The 18051-nt window shown below is 45.6% G+C and overlaps 1 protein-coding gene and 1 pseudogene across 6 annotated transcripts in view; one reads left to right on the forward strand and one right to left on the reverse strand.

Annotated features, from left to right (window-relative positions):
* The window catches only part of NR5A2 (nuclear receptor subfamily 5 group A member 2), a 125901-nt gene that overhangs the window by 72976 nt on the left and 34874 nt on the right, over positions 1-18051 (forward strand). For all 6 annotated transcript variants that reach the window (XM_061161101.1, XM_061161096.1, XM_061161099.1 and 3 more), the window contains 2 exons: positions 3439-3558; positions 10013-10160. In XM_061161101.1, coding sequence (XP_061017084.1) covers positions 3439-3558; positions 10013-10160 — 268 coding nt within the window. The remainder of the gene's footprint in view (positions 1-3438; positions 3559-10012; positions 10161-18051) is intronic.
* Positions 2294-2871, reverse strand: LOC133069696 (protein phosphatase 1 regulatory subunit 14A-like; annotated as a pseudogene).

Genomic DNA, 18051 nt, shown 5'->3' on the forward strand with positions numbered 1-18051 from the left:
GAAATTCTGTTGGTCAGAGCCAACTGACTAGTTCTGATCATTTCTGATAGAGATGTTTCTGGATCTGTTTTCCTGATCACAAAGTAGCGTCAGTCTCTGCAGTTGCCTTTTCCCCTCTAAATAGGATCAATACCGTCTTCCAGATGGGAGCCTCGTGTTTGGCGCTGTTTCTTCATTTATGTCTTGTCTCACCCTTCATTCACTCCATCCTCATGACAAGAACTATCTCGCGTATTTTTGGGTGAGAGGATAAGGGTTAGAGAAGTAAGTGGCCTGGCCAAGCTCTTGGAGCTGGAAAGTGCACAATTGTGCCTGGAATCCTTGGTTTAGTCTAAGTTCAGTGCTGGCTTGACCACATTCACTGTTTCCTAGACTCATGGAAATAGTCAGTCCTAAGCTTATATTATTGGATAAGACCCTAATGCTGGGAGACTTTGAAGGCAGGAGGCGAAGAGGGCGACAGAGGAGGATGAGCTGGTTGGATGGCATCACCAACTCAATGGACATGAGTTTGAGCAAACTCTGGGAGTTAGTGAAGGACAGGGAGGCCTGGCGTGCTTCAGTCCATGCAATCGCAAAGAGTCGGACAAGACTTAGAGACTGAACAACAAGAAGCTCATATCACTGCTAATGTATGAGTGAAAACTTCCCAAGATTCCCCAACCATCCAAATCTCATCGAATACTCACTTAAAATTGAGTTTGTTAAAAGTGAGTTAAATTAATTTGAAAAAAAAAAAATCGGTTTAGAAAATTCTAGCACCTTTTTCTTTTTTTTTTAAGTTGAGTGTGATTGATTTATAGTATTGTGTTAGTTTCAGGTGTGTAGCAAACTGATGCAATTATATACATAGATATATATATACTTTTCAGATTATTTTCCATTATAGGTTGTTAAAGGTATTGAATATTGTTCTGTGTGCTGTACAGTAAATCCTTGTTGCTTATTTATTCTATATGTGGTGGTTTAGTCGCTAAGTCGTGTCCAACTCTTATGATTCCATGGACAGAGGAGCCAAGCAAGAATACTGGAGTGGCTTGCCATTTTCTTCTCCAGGGGGTCTTCCCAACCCAGGAATTGAACCCAGGTCTCCTGCATTGCAGGCAGATTCTTTACCAACTGAGCTACGAGGGAAGCACATTCTCTATGTAGTCGTGTGGAATATTAATCCCAAACTCCTCATTTATTCCTCCACTCCTCCCTTTCCCTTTTGGTAACCATACATCTGTTTTCTACATCTGTGAATCTGGCACCTCTTGGTGTAATTTGGAGACACCCTAGAACTTCAGAGAGAGAAAGGAGTCGTCTAGGTGGACCAGCTAATTAGGTCTCTGAGACCCTATTTTCTCATCTGTAAATTGAAGAAAATGATGTCAGTTCTGTTAACTCCATAGGCAGGTTTTCTGAATTCAATAAACAATATACAAAGCTCTTTAAAACTCTTAAGCTGTTACATGACATCTAAATGTCAGGTGTTATTATCTATGTAAAAGCATGATGTATCAACATTCAGGCCCACCAAGATCTTTGGCTGGTTACAGTTGCAGAATGAAGAGAAACTGTTACAAATAGTCCTGGAAATGGGTCCATATACCCTGCACATCTGACGGTGGATATGTGACCTGTACCTGAATAGGTGTGTTGCTGGCATTCAAGAATGTGGTCCCCTGGGAGTGGGGTGGAATCGTGTGGATTCAACACTCACTGTGTCTCAGCCCTCTGCCTTTTACTCCCCACTGCTGATGTGGGAGGGAGGTACTGTTGTCGGCCTGTGTTTCAGATGCCGAAACTGAAGGGGAGGTAGTTTGTGGGAGGATTGGCCAAATCTTAAAGCAAGTGCAGGTGAGCATCAAGACTGGGCTTGGTGACCGTTCCCGTCAAAGTCTAGCATGATGTGGACTAGCTGAGACTGATGACAATGGCCCTGGGCCTCTAAATTCAAAAGTCATTTGAACTGTCATGCTGATTGCTTTTCATATAAATCCTCACGGTTTGGGGGCTTGCTAATGTGTGTGTGCTTGCTCACTCTCTGCAACCCCAGGGGCTGGGGCCCACCAGGCTCCTCTATCTGTGGGATTCTCCAGGCAAAAATCCTGGAGTGGGTTGCCGTTCCCTTCTCCAGGGGATCTTCCCCACCCAGGGATCAAACCTGCACTGCAGGCAGATTCTTTACCACTGAGCCAATATCCATATACTATTTGAGCTTGGGCTCAGTGTATTAACCTCTAGATAGATATACAAGCCTGGGGTATTTGAGTCATTCTTCTCCTTCTTTTCTTTCCTTTTTTTTTTTTTTTATTGTTACGGAACCATTAAATACAACTTATAAACAAGCCAGGACGGCGTTGGGTGGTGGGGAGACGGAGCAGGTCACGGAGGCCAGAGAGGGTCAGGGCGGCGCGGTCCGGGCTCGGTCCTGGCGGGGGCTCAGGCTGCCGTCGCCGGAGGGGCTGGGCTGACGGAGGCCTGGCTGCTTGTGGAGGCCTCGCAGCTTCGCCAGCAGCTCCTGGACGAAGTCCTCTGTGGGATTCGTGCACGACTTTAGGAGCCCCTGAATTTTCCGGCTTCTCTCTTCTTCACTCTCTAATTCCAACAATTCATCGATGTTGACCTCATCGGGCATCCTGCCTCCCTGCCGCGGTACAGTTCCTCCAAGCGCCCGTCGATCCACTTCTCCACGTCCAGCCGCCGCTGCAGCTCCCGCCGGTCATACTTGACGGTGACGCGCGCGTGCCGCTTCTGCAGCCCCCCGGGGCTGCCCCCCGGCCCGCGGGCCCGCGATGGAGCCTGCAGCTTGCTCAGCACCCGCTTGCCCAGCCGCTGCGCTGCCATTGTGGTCCTGGCCCCGACCCTGGCGCCACGCTGTGCGCTTTCGCCGGGTGCCCAGGGGGCCTCTTACGGGCCGGGGCCTCCTTCTTTTCTTTCCTATCTTATTTTTATTTTGGCTGTTCTGGGTCTTCATTGTGATGTGCAGACTTTCTCCCCGAGGCATATGGATCTTAGTTTCTGGTTCAGGGGTGGAACCCAACTTGCCTGCATTGGAAGGCAGAGTCTTAACCACTGGACTGCCAGGGAAATCCCTAACCCGGGTCATTTTAGTGGGTTCCACTGAGGACTGTCTGAGGCACCTGGCCCTCCCAGGAGCAAACGCTAATAGATCTACTCATGACAAGTAGACCCATCTGATGGAGTACCTTTTCCTAGCGACTCATTGATTACAGATACTTTGCTTAAGTATTTCTCTGTGGCCTGAAATGTATTTGTCCAAATGCAAAGAATGACTTTGAGGAGGGAGGATGTGAATTCATCTGGTGACCATTGGTGGTTTTTCCTGGCTTATATGGTAGATTCTCTTGTGTAAAAAACAAACAAAAAAATCATGCAAAATAAAAAATGGTGGTGAGTTCCAGAGTCATTTTTTTCCCATTTCTTTTACAGGTGGATGACCAAATGAAGCTGCTTCAGAACTGCTGGAGTGAGCTCTTAATTCTCGACCACATTTACCGACAAGTAGTTCACGGAAAGGAGGGCTGCATCTTCCTGGTTACTGGGCAACAAGTGAGTGCAGACGCCAGAAGGAAAAAAGAAGTGTCTTTTTATTAAGCATGTGCAGGATGGCAGGAATTCAGCTAGGTCAGAAGCTCTTTTGCGCTTTGAAAGGGATATATATTGGCTGCATATAATTTAGAGACGCTGACTTGGGGTGCCCTGTTCCCACTGGGGTGATTACAGTGAAACTTGTCCCAGACAGCCCACGCCTGCTGGCCTGCTGGGGTTGCAAGTGGTGCTTTGAAGGGTCAAAACAATTGCTGAGTCAGGATTAATGGTTGGTACCTTGGGTTTCTTCCCAAGCTTCTGCATGAATCTGTCACACTTGTTAGCTATAAAAAACAAACTTGGAAATGATGGAATCTTGATATTTTGGAATCATGTTGGTGGAAGAGACTGATTCAGGTGTTGTGTCAGTCATCTATATCTTTGGCCTAAAGGCAACCAAGTGAGAAGGAAAGGCAGTGTTCAAGAGTTGGTCACTGTTTTTTTTCCCCCTCCACCTTTATTTTTTCTGTTTTTAAATTGGAGTGTAACCGCTTTACACGCTTGCGTTAGTTTCTTCTGCACAGGGAAGTGAATCAGCTGTGTTTAGATCCATCCGCTCCCTCGTAGGTCTCCCTCCCACCCCCGCCGTGGGATGGGCCCAGCCCTCTCGGTCAGCACGGAGCTGGGAGCTAAGGCTCCGTCCTCCGCAGCAGCCCCGCACTAGCGATCTGTTTGCCCAGATGTATGTATGTCAAGCCTACTCACTCAGTTCATCCCCCTCTCCCCTGGCCAGTCATTATCCAAAAGGAGCATGGAAATAGGAAATTACCGTGAGGTCCTTCTCCTTTATGAATGGATATTTGTTTGGTCCCCGAGTATTTTCTGAGCATCCTGCAGGGTCCCTCGGTCACTGTCCTGTGGCTTTGGCATATATTAGTCACCAAAACAGAAAAGTACTGCAGCGATAATGGGGCTTAACGCTTTAGCAGGAGAAGCTGACAGTAATCAATAATCCTAATAAATGTGAGAAGTCAAAGTGCTATTGAATTTAAAAAAAAAAAAAAAAAAGGAACTGCCGTGTAAAGGGGAATCAGCGTCCATCCCTGGTGTGTTGGTATGTGAGCCATGGGTTGCAGTGTTAACGGGACGGGTCGGCTGAGTCTTATTCAGAAGGTGAGATTTGAGCAAAGCCTTGAGGGAAGAAAGACACCTGGGAGGAGAGAAAGTCTACCTGGTGATCCTGATTCCAACTTTACCAGGTTCTGGCATGTCCCTCCTGGTTCTTGGCCTCCGTTTTCTGTTTTCTATGGATTATTAAAATGGATGCGAGGGATGCAGAGACCCGATTAGTCCAGGGGGCTGTTTCAGGCATGCATTGAAGGCTGCTGCAGAATTCAGGACTCAGGCACCGTGATCTTTTACATCCGACCATAAATGTTTATGTGCTGTGAAAGCCTGGCAGTGCATATTTGAAAGTGAAAGGCTGTTTCCACACCATTTGCTGAATTATAGATAAATCACATGTTTCCAATCAAGTTAAAGGCAAGCACTGTCTCAGAGTTTTTGCAGATTGGATCAGCCACCATCACTGCCTGGTCCCTGCTTCCTGCCCCGCTCCTGAGAAAAAGGCTTTCTAGAATCAAGCCTCAGCGGGCTTGACTTCCCCATCTTTTGAATTTCCATTGAGCGTTTCCAGCCTGTGACCCAGGTCTTTGGAAGAAGTGTACCCATTTTCAGAGCCTCATCACAGCCTGCCTCCCAACCCCCACCCTCCCGGGCCCCATGGGGAGCTACATTAGAAGAACAGGACTCAACCCACAAATTAATTTGATTTCGTCCTTCCGAGTTCCAGAAATCAAATGGGTTTGTGCCGTTCTTTCTCAGAGCACTTCCATTCCTGCTCTTAGAAATGCTCCTCATTTCACGTTCCATTTTGCAGTAAGTGCTGACCCTGGGTAAAGGCAATTACCATGTAAAAAGTAGAGAAAGTGCGTGTCTTCCTCCGATTTTCCAAACCCAGAGCGGTCAAGGAGTGGATGGCGTTTCTCTCTTTAGTATCAATTATTGCTACTTTGTGTTTTGCTATCACAAGGGAACTTCTTACTTAACCCTGAAGTTAGCTATTTTAATTCTGTCTTTTCTTCTGGCTTTTCTAAGGGTACATTAAATTACCTTTTTAAGCCAAAAGGAAAAAATGATTGTCAGTAACATTAAGCATCACCAGATCAATTCTATATATCAATATTTAGCATCTTATCACTATGATGATAATTCATTTCTTTTCAGTATTTTTAAACCACATGCACACAAAACATGTGGCTGAAAGTGCATATATCAAATAGCAACAGAGGATTTTGAAGTGGTATGGCTTTTAGTGGTTTGCATCTTGTCGTTAATGAACAGCCGCTGTAACATTTTCCTGTGGGAAGGACCTGCTGGCACCTTTTTCATTATCTTCTGTTACTGTGTATCATATCAAAAAGACAGGCATCTGCCAGCATACAAGTCATCAAAAATTTCAGCTATCAGAACGGAAAGCAATTTAGTTAAAACTGTTGCTCCCTTCATGATGAGCAAAATTTATCCAGAGGGGACATCCACTTACAGTATTTCTTCAATATCTCCCTTGAATTTAATGGCACAAAGATTCTGGGTAAGGGAGTAATAAATTAATTTTACTAAGTACATAAAAGACAAGGCCAGCTGCTCCTGCGGTGAGTGCAAACTCCACATTCGACAATGAAAATATAATTATGTTTGTAATAAAATGTAAAGAAGTTGCAGATCTGGGCACTGTTTCAGGAATAAATCACTGCTCCTCCTTCAGAGCCATGTGATTTGATAAATTATCCTTGAAGGAGAAGTTATCAGAGCCCCCACTTCATGAGCATGTTTGAGCTCTTGCATTAGCCTGTATATAAATATATAGCGATAAAGTTGTCCGTGTGCCAATTGATTTCCCGAAGTCCACCTCAATAGTTCAGAGTCCTGTGAAACCATTTCAGTTCCTTTCTCTTAGAGGGTTTTATGTTTCCAAGTATGAAATTCTAACAATTGAACTTATTTCCTACCTGTTCAGTCTCTACACCTGGAAAGTTTTAACTTACCCATCTTTTTAAAAAATTGAATTTAGAGTCCTTTCAGTTACAATGTACTTCATTTGCAGCTATGAAGTTTTACTTTTGTAACTTACTGCCTACCTGTTAGAACCACACACATAGCAGAATTGAATTAACCCCATCTTAATAATGAAAAAAGAACCACCTGCTCAGTCATGCCCGAGTCTTTACAACCCTGTGGACTGTAGCCCACCGGCCTCCTCTGTCCGTGGGATCTCCCAGACAAGAATACCGGAGTCGGTGGCCATTCCCTTCTCCAGTACCAACATATTTGTGGCTTATTTTAGTACACTTTGCAGGTGTAGGGCTGACTGGTGACTTTTTTTTTAATGTGTTATGTGCATTCTAAGCTATAGTGACGATGCTTTCAGCTGGTGATTCCAAGTTTAAGCTGGCAATGTTGTCCCAGCTGTTCTCGTTTCTTAATGATGGTGGGAGTGGGTGGCCGCTTACTGTTATTAGGCTGAACGCCTCATTGAGAGGAGGGCACGAAGGGGCGGGGCCTCCCGAGACTTCCACAGGCCCCGCCTCTCAGGGGCTTGGCCCCGCCCGCCGCTCCTGCTCTGCGGGGGCTTTCCTCCACCTCTGACCCTGGCTGCCATTCCCTGCTCTACCCTGCCTTTGTCCCCGTAGGATTTATATTCTTCTTCTTAGGAGGAGTCGTTAGACCTTGTGCAGTCCCCAGGGGATTTGGAGCTGAGCCACCCCTGCTAAGTAAGAAGAACGTCCTTGGAGTAGGAAGCTCTCCTGTCGGGGACCTGGTTCAGTGAAGGTTGGGGCATCCCTGGGCATAGCCGGCGGGCGACCCTGCAGTGGTCCGCGACATCCTTCCGCGGGGCCCCTCTGCCTCCAGCTCAGGCTTCAGGCCGCCTGTGTGCTGGCCCTTCCTTTCACACGGTCCGAGGCAGAAGCCGCAGGAGCACTTAGAACAGCTGATGTGTGAATTCAGGGGGCGCTGCGGGCCCCTGGCCCAGGCGAGGAGGACGGTGTGGTGGGACCGGGGCCTCACGAAGACACGCATGGACTGGGGCTTTTTCATGCGCAGTTGACTCTCTGTAAACTGATTGACACCTTTGGGGGGTCCTCTTTCCACTGACTCATAATTTTTCTCCCTCTCGAAAAAAAGGTTTCTGTGCACCCAGTATTCTCTAGTTAAAGCTGAAAATTCAACTCATCATATTTACACAATAAAAAAAAAATCCATTCTGCCTTGTTTTTAATTGCAAATTCTCCTCTAGAGACTCGTTCTCCTGCTTAGGAGGCAGCCCTGTGCCTTCTCCTAGAGAAGCAAGTGCAGTCAATTATGGTAATGAAATGTCAATAAATATAAAAATTTAATACAGTCTGCTCCGGGTGAGTGGCAGATGAGGACTTGCCTCCCAGACAAATTTGCTGCTGCTGCAAATATTAAATGCACCTAAAAGAGTATCTGGTTGCCTGAGAGCTCGCCAGTGAAGAAAAGGATGGGGGCGGCAGGTACCAACCGGGCTCTCCCATTATGCTGTAATTGCAGCGGCAAAGCCGGTTCTGCCGTTGACAGCCGCCCCAACATCTTAACTCACCATCGTAGGTCGAACTTTCGGTGTCCCTGTGAATAATCTGAGATGGATGCATCTGCTGCTGCTTTTTTTTTAACGGAGAAGAAAATAAGCCTTTTTGGTTTTCCAAATCAAGAAATTACTTATTATTCTCATAAATAAGATCGTCGTGTCTTTAGAGAGTGATGTATTAATAATCACATGAGGGTGGCTAGTTGTTGTAGATTTTTAGAAAGCAGCCAACTTAAGAACTGCAGGAGGAAATGGCAATCCACTCCAGTATTTCAGTATTCTTGCCTGGAGAATTCCATGGACTGAGGAGCCTGGTGGGTCCATGGGGTCGCAGAGTCAGACACAACTGAGTCACCATCACTCACTCACTCAAACCAAAGAATAATCTCAGTGTGATTCTTGAGAGTCCCTTGGACTGCAAGAAGATCCAACCAGTCCATCCTAAAGGAGATCAGTCCTGGGTGTTCATTGGAAGGACTGATGCTAAGACTGAAACTCCAATACTTTGGCCACCTCATTGGAAAAGACACTAATGCTGGGAGGGACTGGGGGCAGGAGGAGAAGGGGACGACAGAGGATGAGATGGCTGGATGGCATCACCGACTCGATGGATGTGGGTTTGGGTAAACTCTGGGAGTTGGTGATGGACAGGGAGGCCTGGCGTGCTGCAGTTCATAGGGTCGCAAAGAGTCGGACACGACTGAGCGACTGAACTGAACTGAACTGATACCTTCATCATCTGTAAGCATAGAGTCTTGAACAATGATTACTTTAAAATGAGGTCTCTTAATAATTTTAATAAATAATATTTAAAAAATAGCTAAATAATAAACACATCTCTGCCATCACTTGCCTCATTAATTACCTTTGTATACACTTAGAATGTAGGCTGCCCAGGTGGTGCAGTTGTAAAGAATCGCTTGCCAATGCAAGAGATACAGGAGGCGTAGGTTCGATCCCTGGGTTGGGAAGATCCCCTGGAGGAGGAAATGGCAACCCACTCCTGTATACTTGCCTGGAGAATCCCATGGACAGAGGAGCCTGGCGGGCTACAGTCCTTGGGGTCTCACAGAGTTGACCACCACTTAGCAACTAAGCATACATTTAGAATGCTGCTCTGGATTCACTTTTTATGGTCAGTGTATTTTCCTTTAAACTTATTCATGAGTTAACAATTTTCATCTTAGGTGATAATGTCACGTCACATAGGAAAAAAGATAAAGATATCTACATGTGCAATTGAGGTCTTCAAGACCTGCTTCCTGCAAAGCTCATCAGAATGATGGGATTGGTCAGAAAGATTATGATACAATTTATTATAACAGACTGTGTCTTAAACTGCTTTCATGGGCAGAGTATCCTGTGTTATGAATCTGATTTTGCCTGTAGTGCTTAAAAGTCTCAAGGGGAAAAAAAAAAAAATATATATATATATATATACACACACACACACACACATATGTGTATATATATGATGTGGTATGTGTGTTCAGTCACATCAAACTCTTTGCGAGCCCATGGACTCTTGGCCACCAGACTCCTCTATCTATGAGATTCTCCAGGCAAGAATGCTGGAGTGGGTTGCCATTTTCTCTGGGGGATCTTCCCGACGCAGGAATTGAACCTGTGTTTCCCAAGTCTCCTGCATTGGCAGGCAGATTCTTTAACACTGAACCCCGTGGGAAGCCCCATGTATGTGTATGTGTGTATGTATATGTGTATAAAGTCTAAATAAATGGTGATGTATAGAGACTTGCCAGTGCTGCGTGAGCAGTTTTCCCACTAAGACGCGGTTCTGTGTTGCAGGTGGACTACTCCGTCGTAGCCTCGCAGGCGGGGGCCACACTCAGCAACCTCATGAGCCACGCACAGGATCTGGTGGCGAAGCTTCGTTCTCTGCAGTTCGATCAGCGAGAGTTCGTGTGTCTCAAGTTCTTGGTGCTCTTCAGTTTAGGTAAGGAATCCTTTCCTCATCTAAGTGACTAAATGATCCCGGCCTTTGAGTGCCTTGAAGTCCATCCGTGTTTTTGTTTTTCCAAAAGAGAAGAACCTTCTTTTCTAATCTTGAGATCTTCCAGCTTGGTCATGTTTTCCTGTGTGGTCCTGGCTGAGTTGTAGCTCTGTAGTGGGGCGTGGAGAAGGAGTTATGACTGACGGCCGTAACAAGTGGGCGACCCTGATGGAAAGCTGTGACAGAAGGTCGGGAAGGACGCATGCGGTCACATTTTCGCCACCTTATCTTCTGTTGGTCGTTTCTCTGTATCTTTTGTTTCAGTTTGCAAGCTACTGCTGTTTTTGTTCTTATAAAATATGGAGAGTAATTAAAAACTTGATTCTTAAATCTCTATCAGGATTAACTAGAGTATGTTTATAACCAAATGCACACTATGCAAGCATAAAAGATGTCGGTTGTCAAGGGGAAAGGATGCTTCTTTAGGAAAGCTTTGGAGAAGAAAGATAACTAAGCAAGACAGATTAGCTAAATCAAGGTTCCCAGTGAGTCAGCTGAGAAAAATCACCACTGCTTGGAATAAAAAAAGGATTAAGGAGATGGATTTTTATTGACTTCAAAGGAACAGATTTTTCTGCCTGTCCCGTACTTGATTTCTGTATTTTGTTGGCTTAATAAAGCCAACTTAAATAAACTTTTTGCCAAGTGCATTTATTACTTATTGGCAGACAGCTGAGGGAGGCAACTTCCCTTGAATGAAAAAAATGCAGAAATCAGATTTACCAACATATGTTTTTTCTTTAGTCTTCAGTTATAAGATAGTTGTGAATTCATATCCTAAGAAATAAAACAATAAAACATACTGCAAAGTAAAACAGATGTGTCTACGCTCCAAATTTGGTACTTTCGTTTTAAAATTCTTCTTGACAGCACAGCACAACTGTTGCTAATAAAGGCATAGTTTGAAGTAATAGAACCAGAGTTAATTTTTCACATGTAGTCAACATTTAAAAGAAAAGGAACATTTTCATATTTTGGAAAATGTGATAAATATAGCAAAAAGAAATGTTACTGAAAATTTAAAAAGACAACAGAATTTCATAGATGTAGTGTTCAAAGGTTTACTATGCCAGCCCTGGGACCTGTGTGGTTTCTATATTAACCACAAGAAATAGGAGAGTTCTATTCAACTAAGTCTGTGTCTTTTACCCAAGAGCATTTTTTTTTTTTTTTAATGGCGAGGAACATATAGCATAGGCCTGCTTGCTGTCATCTCACAAATTATTCTGCTTTATGGCAAGATCTTAGTCTTTTCAACTCATGCATTTGATCAGTAATTAAATGAAAAATGTGGTAATGTGTGTGTAAGAAATCTTACAGCATCTCAGTGATAAAATATTTAGAGAGAGTCATCTCACTTCAATGGTATTTTAAATTAGTTGAAGAACTGCGTGACATTTGAAGATGCGGAGATTAACCATCAGCCATGTTTCGTTTTCATCGCTTTTATCTTTCCCTCATCATTTTTCAGAGTTGTTATATTCTCTGCCAAATCCTATGGATGGGTGGTCGGGGGCGTGGGCCGGGGGGGCAGGGCAGTTCTGAAGTGCTCGAAACACCCGAACTTCACAGGTTATCTTTCTGAATAGTTGGGCCTTGTGTTTACCAGAACCGCACTCTCTGTTTTAATGAGTATGCTAACCGTTTCAGGATCCTGAGCGTCAGGGAATACCTAGTTGAATGTCCCTTAAAACTACTCTTGTTTATGGCTTAAGGAAGAAAGGAAAGCGTGGCTTTCTGGTTAGATGTAAATCAGGTCTGGCCAAGAGTTCATTTTTAAAGAATCATGAGTAGTTTCAGGCTGTAAAGTCCAAGTAGTTTCCAATCTCTGAATGGAAAACTTTAGTCCCCCTTAGAAACAATAAATAATCAGTCTTTGGAAGGGATGTGGTAATTCACCATTGGGCACCCATGCCAGCCCCCAAAGCCTGTTGTATCCAGGATGGTTGTGAAATCAGATCAGGGCCTCCCCCAAACGCTGACCCTGTGCCCCTGAGTCTGAAACCTCAGACTCAAATGCGGTGTTCCGATCGCAGGTTTATTCCTGTATTGCTGGGGTCAGTATCCCTTGAGATGTTCCTATCTCAAGGCTCCAGCCTCGAGCCTCTGGGATCCTGGAGATGGCTGAGGCTTCGTGTGTACTCATCTGAGGCCAGGGGCTGTGTGGACTGAAAGATGAGGTGGGCTTTCCAGGTGGATGTGGTGAGAGTAGGTCTGAGCCCTCGCAGGTCCAGCCTCCTAAGACACAGGATGCCGCGCCGTGCAAAACATGGCAGGCAGGCGGGCAGATGGACTGGGGACCATTGGGGCACCAGCAGGGGTTGTGGCTGGAGAGGCAGGCGAGAGGCACTCCGCAGATGCTGAGCACTTCCTGTCCCAGTCACGGGGATGCAGTGGCAACGAAAACTGGGGACCACAGTCTTCATCCTGCAGAAAGTCCGGATGCTTTTTAAAGGGGTAGAGGCGCGTGACTGAAGGGGATTTGCCTTCCCTGTAGTGACTTGGAAAGTGGACTAGAAACTGTGTTCAGTGGATTTAGCACGCCTGGAAGACAGGAGTGAGATGGGTGTGGATGTGTCACGGGGCACAGACCTCGGGTGCAGAGGAGAGGCTGGGATGCATCTCGGGGTTCTGGGCTCCTCACCCAGAAGAGGAGATTCTACAGGAGCGGCAGCTGACTTAGTTCAACTTAGTTCAGTGTGTTGGTCGCTCAGTCATGTCTGACTCTTTGTGACCCCATAGGCTGTAGCCCGCCAGGCTTCTCTGTCCATGGGATTCTCCAGGCAAGAATACTGGAGTAGATTGCCATGCCCTCATCCAGGGCATCTTCCTGACCCAGGGATCAAACCCAGGTCTCCTGCATTGCAGGCAGATTCTTTGCCATCTGAGCCACCAGGGAAGCAAGTAGGCTTCTCCTAAAAGTTGTCCTACGCTGAAGCTGCATCCTGATTTCATGAAAAGCTAATGACGGAACTAAAGTGAAAGCTGCAGCTGACCAAAATTCTTCCAATCTGCTACCTGATTTTTTCCCCTTCAAATTGTGTTCATAAGCAGACATCAGTTGGTTAAGCTGGTTGAGAAATAGGAAAAGTGAAAAAATGCCCTATCTTGCAGGATATTTCTCTGTGTATGATAGAATAGATTCCAGAGTCTCAGTCTTCGCTGTTTTTTTGTTTGTTTGTTTGTTTTCTTAAAATTCTATTACTTTTTTATTTTTTCTTTTTCTCACCTAACTATGCTGTTGTGTCCAACTCTTTGCTATCCCATGGACTGTAGTCCCCCAGGCTCCTGTGTCCATGGGATTCTCCAGGCAAGAATCCTGGGGTGGGTTTCCATTTCCTCCTCCAGGGCATCTTCCTGACCCCGGGATCAAACCCACATCTCCTGTGTCTCCTGCACGGTCAGGCAGATTCTTTACCACTGAGCCACCTGGAAACCTTTCTCACCTTACTATGAGATAACATAATTTGCATCCATGGAGGTAATTCTTAAGCTGCCCAGTGCAAACTGATGACCCAAGAGAGGCCAAAATAAAATGTTTATTTATGGTCACCCACCAGGACAGAGGTGACCCTCACAGAGGAAGAGGTAGGTGTGTGGGGTCATGATCCCCATACTGTCTTTACCGAGTGGCTTCCAAGACCAGTAGACTGGTCCCATCCACTGCATCACCTGAAAACACATGCAGAGCTGAGAAGGTCTGATCTGAGCTGAGGAGGTCACCTGGCCTGTAACTGCTGCTTCCTGGATAAGGCCATTGCATGGTCCAGCCCAGCAGGGACGTGATGTGGTCTCAGAGCTCAGAGCAGTGTGCCAGCTAAGCGGTCACCCTGGCCGGGAACTTCTCAGCCTCGGGGCTCCGTGGCTGGACTTGCTGGACTCCCATTCGATCCCAGGTGGCAGGAGAAAGGAGACACATGTTGCATCCTTTTTCGCCTGGCGTGTGCTCTTGACCGTTGTAAGTCGTTCTCTTGTCTGGTCAGTCAGTATTTCTGACAGCACTGAGTATTTCTGCTCAGCTGAGTGGAAGACATTGTTTATTCTCTCTGAGACAATTTCCCCGATCTAAAAAGTAGATTAGGGTTAGAAGTTGTCCTTTATTTTTCTCTGTATCCCAGGTTTCATTGCTTGGTACACAGCAGGGACTTAGGAAGTGTCACTGATGGAGTAGACGAATTAATAGAGTTGCTCAGCTTTATTTTATTTTTTTAGCAGATACTTTTATTCACTTTCGTTTTATATTAGAATATAGTTGATTTACAATGCTATGTTAGTTTCAGCTATACAGAAACATGATTCAGTTCGACTTACTCAGTTTTAAACTCAAGGCAAAACCTTTACCAAAATAGTTTGTGATCTGTAATAGGTATTTCAGCCAGAAAGTGAACTTCTATCCAAGTGCTAAGTTGATTCAGACATGTTCGACTCTTTGTGACTCTATGGACCGTAACCGGCCAGGTTCCTCTGTCCATGGGATTCTCCAGGCAAGAATACTGGAGTGGGTTGCCATGCCCTCCTCCAGGGAACCTTCCTGACCCAGGGGTCGAACCCACATCTCTTATGTCTCCTGCGTTGGCAGGTGGGTTCTCTACCTATCCAAGTGCAGGATAATTTTCAGAGACTAGTTTTTCCAAAGCACTCTCCAACAACTACCTCCTCAAAATTAAATTCTTTCTTTCTTTCTTTTTTATTGAAGTATAGGTGATGTTCCAGGTGTACCACAAGCGATTTAGTTATAGGTATATGTGTGTTTTCCTTTTCAGATTCTTATTCAGTGTAGCTTATTACAAGATATTAACGATAGTTCCCTGTGCTCGGCAGTAGGTCCTTGTTGGTTATCTACTTTATACATAGGAGTGTGTGTGTGTTAACCTCAGACTCCTAATTCATCCCCTTCACCTCCGCTTTGGTACCCTAAGTTTGTTTTCTGTGTCTGTGAGCCTACTTCTGTTTTGTAAGTAAATTCATTTGTATCATTTTTTTCAGATTCCACATTAAGTGATATCATGGGCTTCCCTAGTGACTCAGACAGTAAAGAATCTGCCTTCAGTCCAGGAGACCCAGGTTCAATCCCCTGGAGAAGGGAATGGCTACCCACTCCAGTGTTCGTGCCTGGAGAAGACCATGGATGGAGGAGCCTGGCGGGCTACAGTCCATGGGATCTCAGAGAGTCAGACATGACTGAACAACTAACTCTAACTCACTAACTATAAGTGATATCATGCGCTGTCTTTCCCTGTCTGACTTACTTCATGTAATATGATGATCTCTAAGTCCATCCACGTTGCACAGTTACATTATTTCTATTTCCAGTTTGCATTCTCCCAGGTTATGTGGAGAGCTATTCATTTATAAGCTCTTAGGGAAAGCTACAGAGAAGGCAATGACACCCCACTCCAGTACTCTTGTCTGGAAAATCCCATGGACGGAGGAGCCTGGGTAGGCTGCAGTCCATGGGGTCGAGAAGAGTCAGACACGACTGAGCGACTTCACTTTCACTTTTCACTTTTATGCATTGGAGAAGGAAATGGAAACCCACTCCAGTACTCTTGCCTGGAGAATCCCACGGACAGAGGAGCCTGACGGGCTACAGACAGCAGCATGTGTGTGACTGGTTCACTGTGTTGTGCACCTGAAACTAACACATTATAAATCAGTTACACTCCAATAAAAGTAAATATATTATAAAAAGAGTTTTTAAGTAATAGAAACTGGAAAAATTAGTTTTAAACAATGTATAAAGTTTCATGCAGGAGGCTAGAAAATAGATCCTCTGGATACATATTAGAGAATTTGACATCTTTTTATTTTAGAAATGAAGGATACAAGTCTTCCCATTGTGAGCAGAGTTCTTATTAGGGAAGTAGAGACTACACAGAATCTTCTCCTTTGGGAATAACATAATCAATGACATTAAGGACCGATGATCAGTGTTCAGGTTCTGCTGAAACGGCGGCCCTAACGGGCTCAGTGTCAAGTGAGCTGTAGAAGGAGGGCGCAGGAAGGCGTTTCTTCTCTAGTGTTCATAAAGTACCCTCAGGACTTCCCTGGTGGCCCAGGGGGTGAGAGTTCGCCTTCCAGCGCTGGGGGCCTGGCTTTGATCCCTGGCTGGGAGCTGAGATCCCTCGTTCTTCAGGGCAGCCAAGCCCGAGTGCTGCAACTGGAGAAGCTTGCGTGTTGCAACAGAAACTCAGCAAAATGTTAAACAACATTTTTAAATACCTTCAAGTGGGTAAACGTCTTACTATCTCCCTTTCATTTTGTATTTAAATAAAGAAGACCAGGTAGTTTACCTCCAACATTTTAGGCTCAGAGCCACATCTGGAACTAACAACCCCAAAGTCCAGTCTGGTACGACAGACTCTTCAGGGACCCATGAGCTCATCAGTCAGTGTTTTTTAAATGCTCCCTACAAAAAAATAAAAATTAAAAAATTAAAAAAAAAAAAAATGCTCCCTACATCCTAAGGCACCATCTCTACAGACTTAATGATGTAGGGAATCAGGACTGTCATCTGAAGAATATGGACCAGAAAGAAGACCAGACTCTTGGGTAAAAGCAGGGGACTGCTTTACGTGAATTTCCCATTTTTATTGACTGTGCTAAGTCATTGCAAAGCTTTTCACCTCCCTTGGTTTCTAAATGTGAGTGTGTGTGTGATATCGTATGTCTGTGTGCACTCTGGGTTCAGGATTTCAGCGAGCTTGTGGAAAGCATTTGTGTCGTAGCCTTGGTGCCTCTCTCTCGGACAATCCCTCCTTGTGGTTTATTGTTGCCTCAGCTTTGTCTTTTTTTTTGGCCACAAACTACACCTTAGGAAAGCTGCATGATCCCAGGCTTTCAGCACTTGTGTGTCTGCTTTATACCCGGTTGGGCTCTGTGATGTTCAAAGGAGGTGGTTAGCCAAAGTAGCTTGGTGGTCATCGTCCTCTTCCGCTTTGGTCATCAGCATCAAGCACCCTAAGCAGAAAAAGAGGAGTCTAGGAGGCTCGGGCCGTGAAGCTCCTCAGCGGGGAGGGGCGGATTAGGACATTCTGTCTTCTGCTTTGCTGAAGGGGCCGCCCTGATTCTTGCAATATGATGTTGATTTTGTTAATAGTAAATAGAGTCACACTCGGTTTTCTAGCTTGAGAATGTGGATGGTGAGTTCAGTGTTTTGGGTTAAAGAGACTTATTTTTGGTCACTGGTTTTCCCAAAGAGCTTATTCTTTGATAGGATGGGTTTGGTTTTGTTTTTGTTTTTTCAGTCTTGTCCAGTAATTCTTCTGCTTGGGGCTTTTAAATAAGGATTATTCTTGTTTTCTTCTCCTGCACACAACGTTTCTCCTCCTGGCTTTCAGTGTCAGAACCTGGCCAAGATGCACGGTCAGTGCTCCCCAGGGAGCAGGTGGCAAAGAAAAACGCCAGGAGGGAGACGGGCTCTGTGCAGTCAGAGCCTCTGTGCAGAGCTCAGAAAGCTGTCACCGAGGGGACTGTCGTCCCAGTCGGAACCAGATTGTTTCTCTATGTAGATTTCATTTGAAATGAGGGCTTTCTAGTGGGCTGGGAATCGCAGAGCAAATGTTGCTCTCAGATCCCAACTAACCAGAGGCCACAGGACTTGCGGGAATGGTCAGTACTGCGTCCTTAGGTGGCGCACGGGAGAGGCCCGTGTGTTCCGGCCCGGCGGCCTTAGCGGTTCCGTGCTGGCCTCCAAACCTGAGGCCGCTGCTCCTTCACTGCTGTTGCTGCTGGATGGGAAAGACCACCTTGAAGCCATTGCCGAGGGTGGCGTGTGCCCGCCTGTAATAAGAGCAGACCTCACCCCCCCGCCGCACGCCCGCCTCCTCCCCTC

Source organism: Dama dama, chromosome 14, assembly GCF_033118175.1.
Source record: "Dama dama isolate Ldn47 chromosome 14, ASM3311817v1, whole genome shotgun sequence".
Lineage (NCBI taxonomy): Eukaryota > Metazoa > Chordata > Mammalia > Artiodactyla > Cervidae > Dama > Dama dama.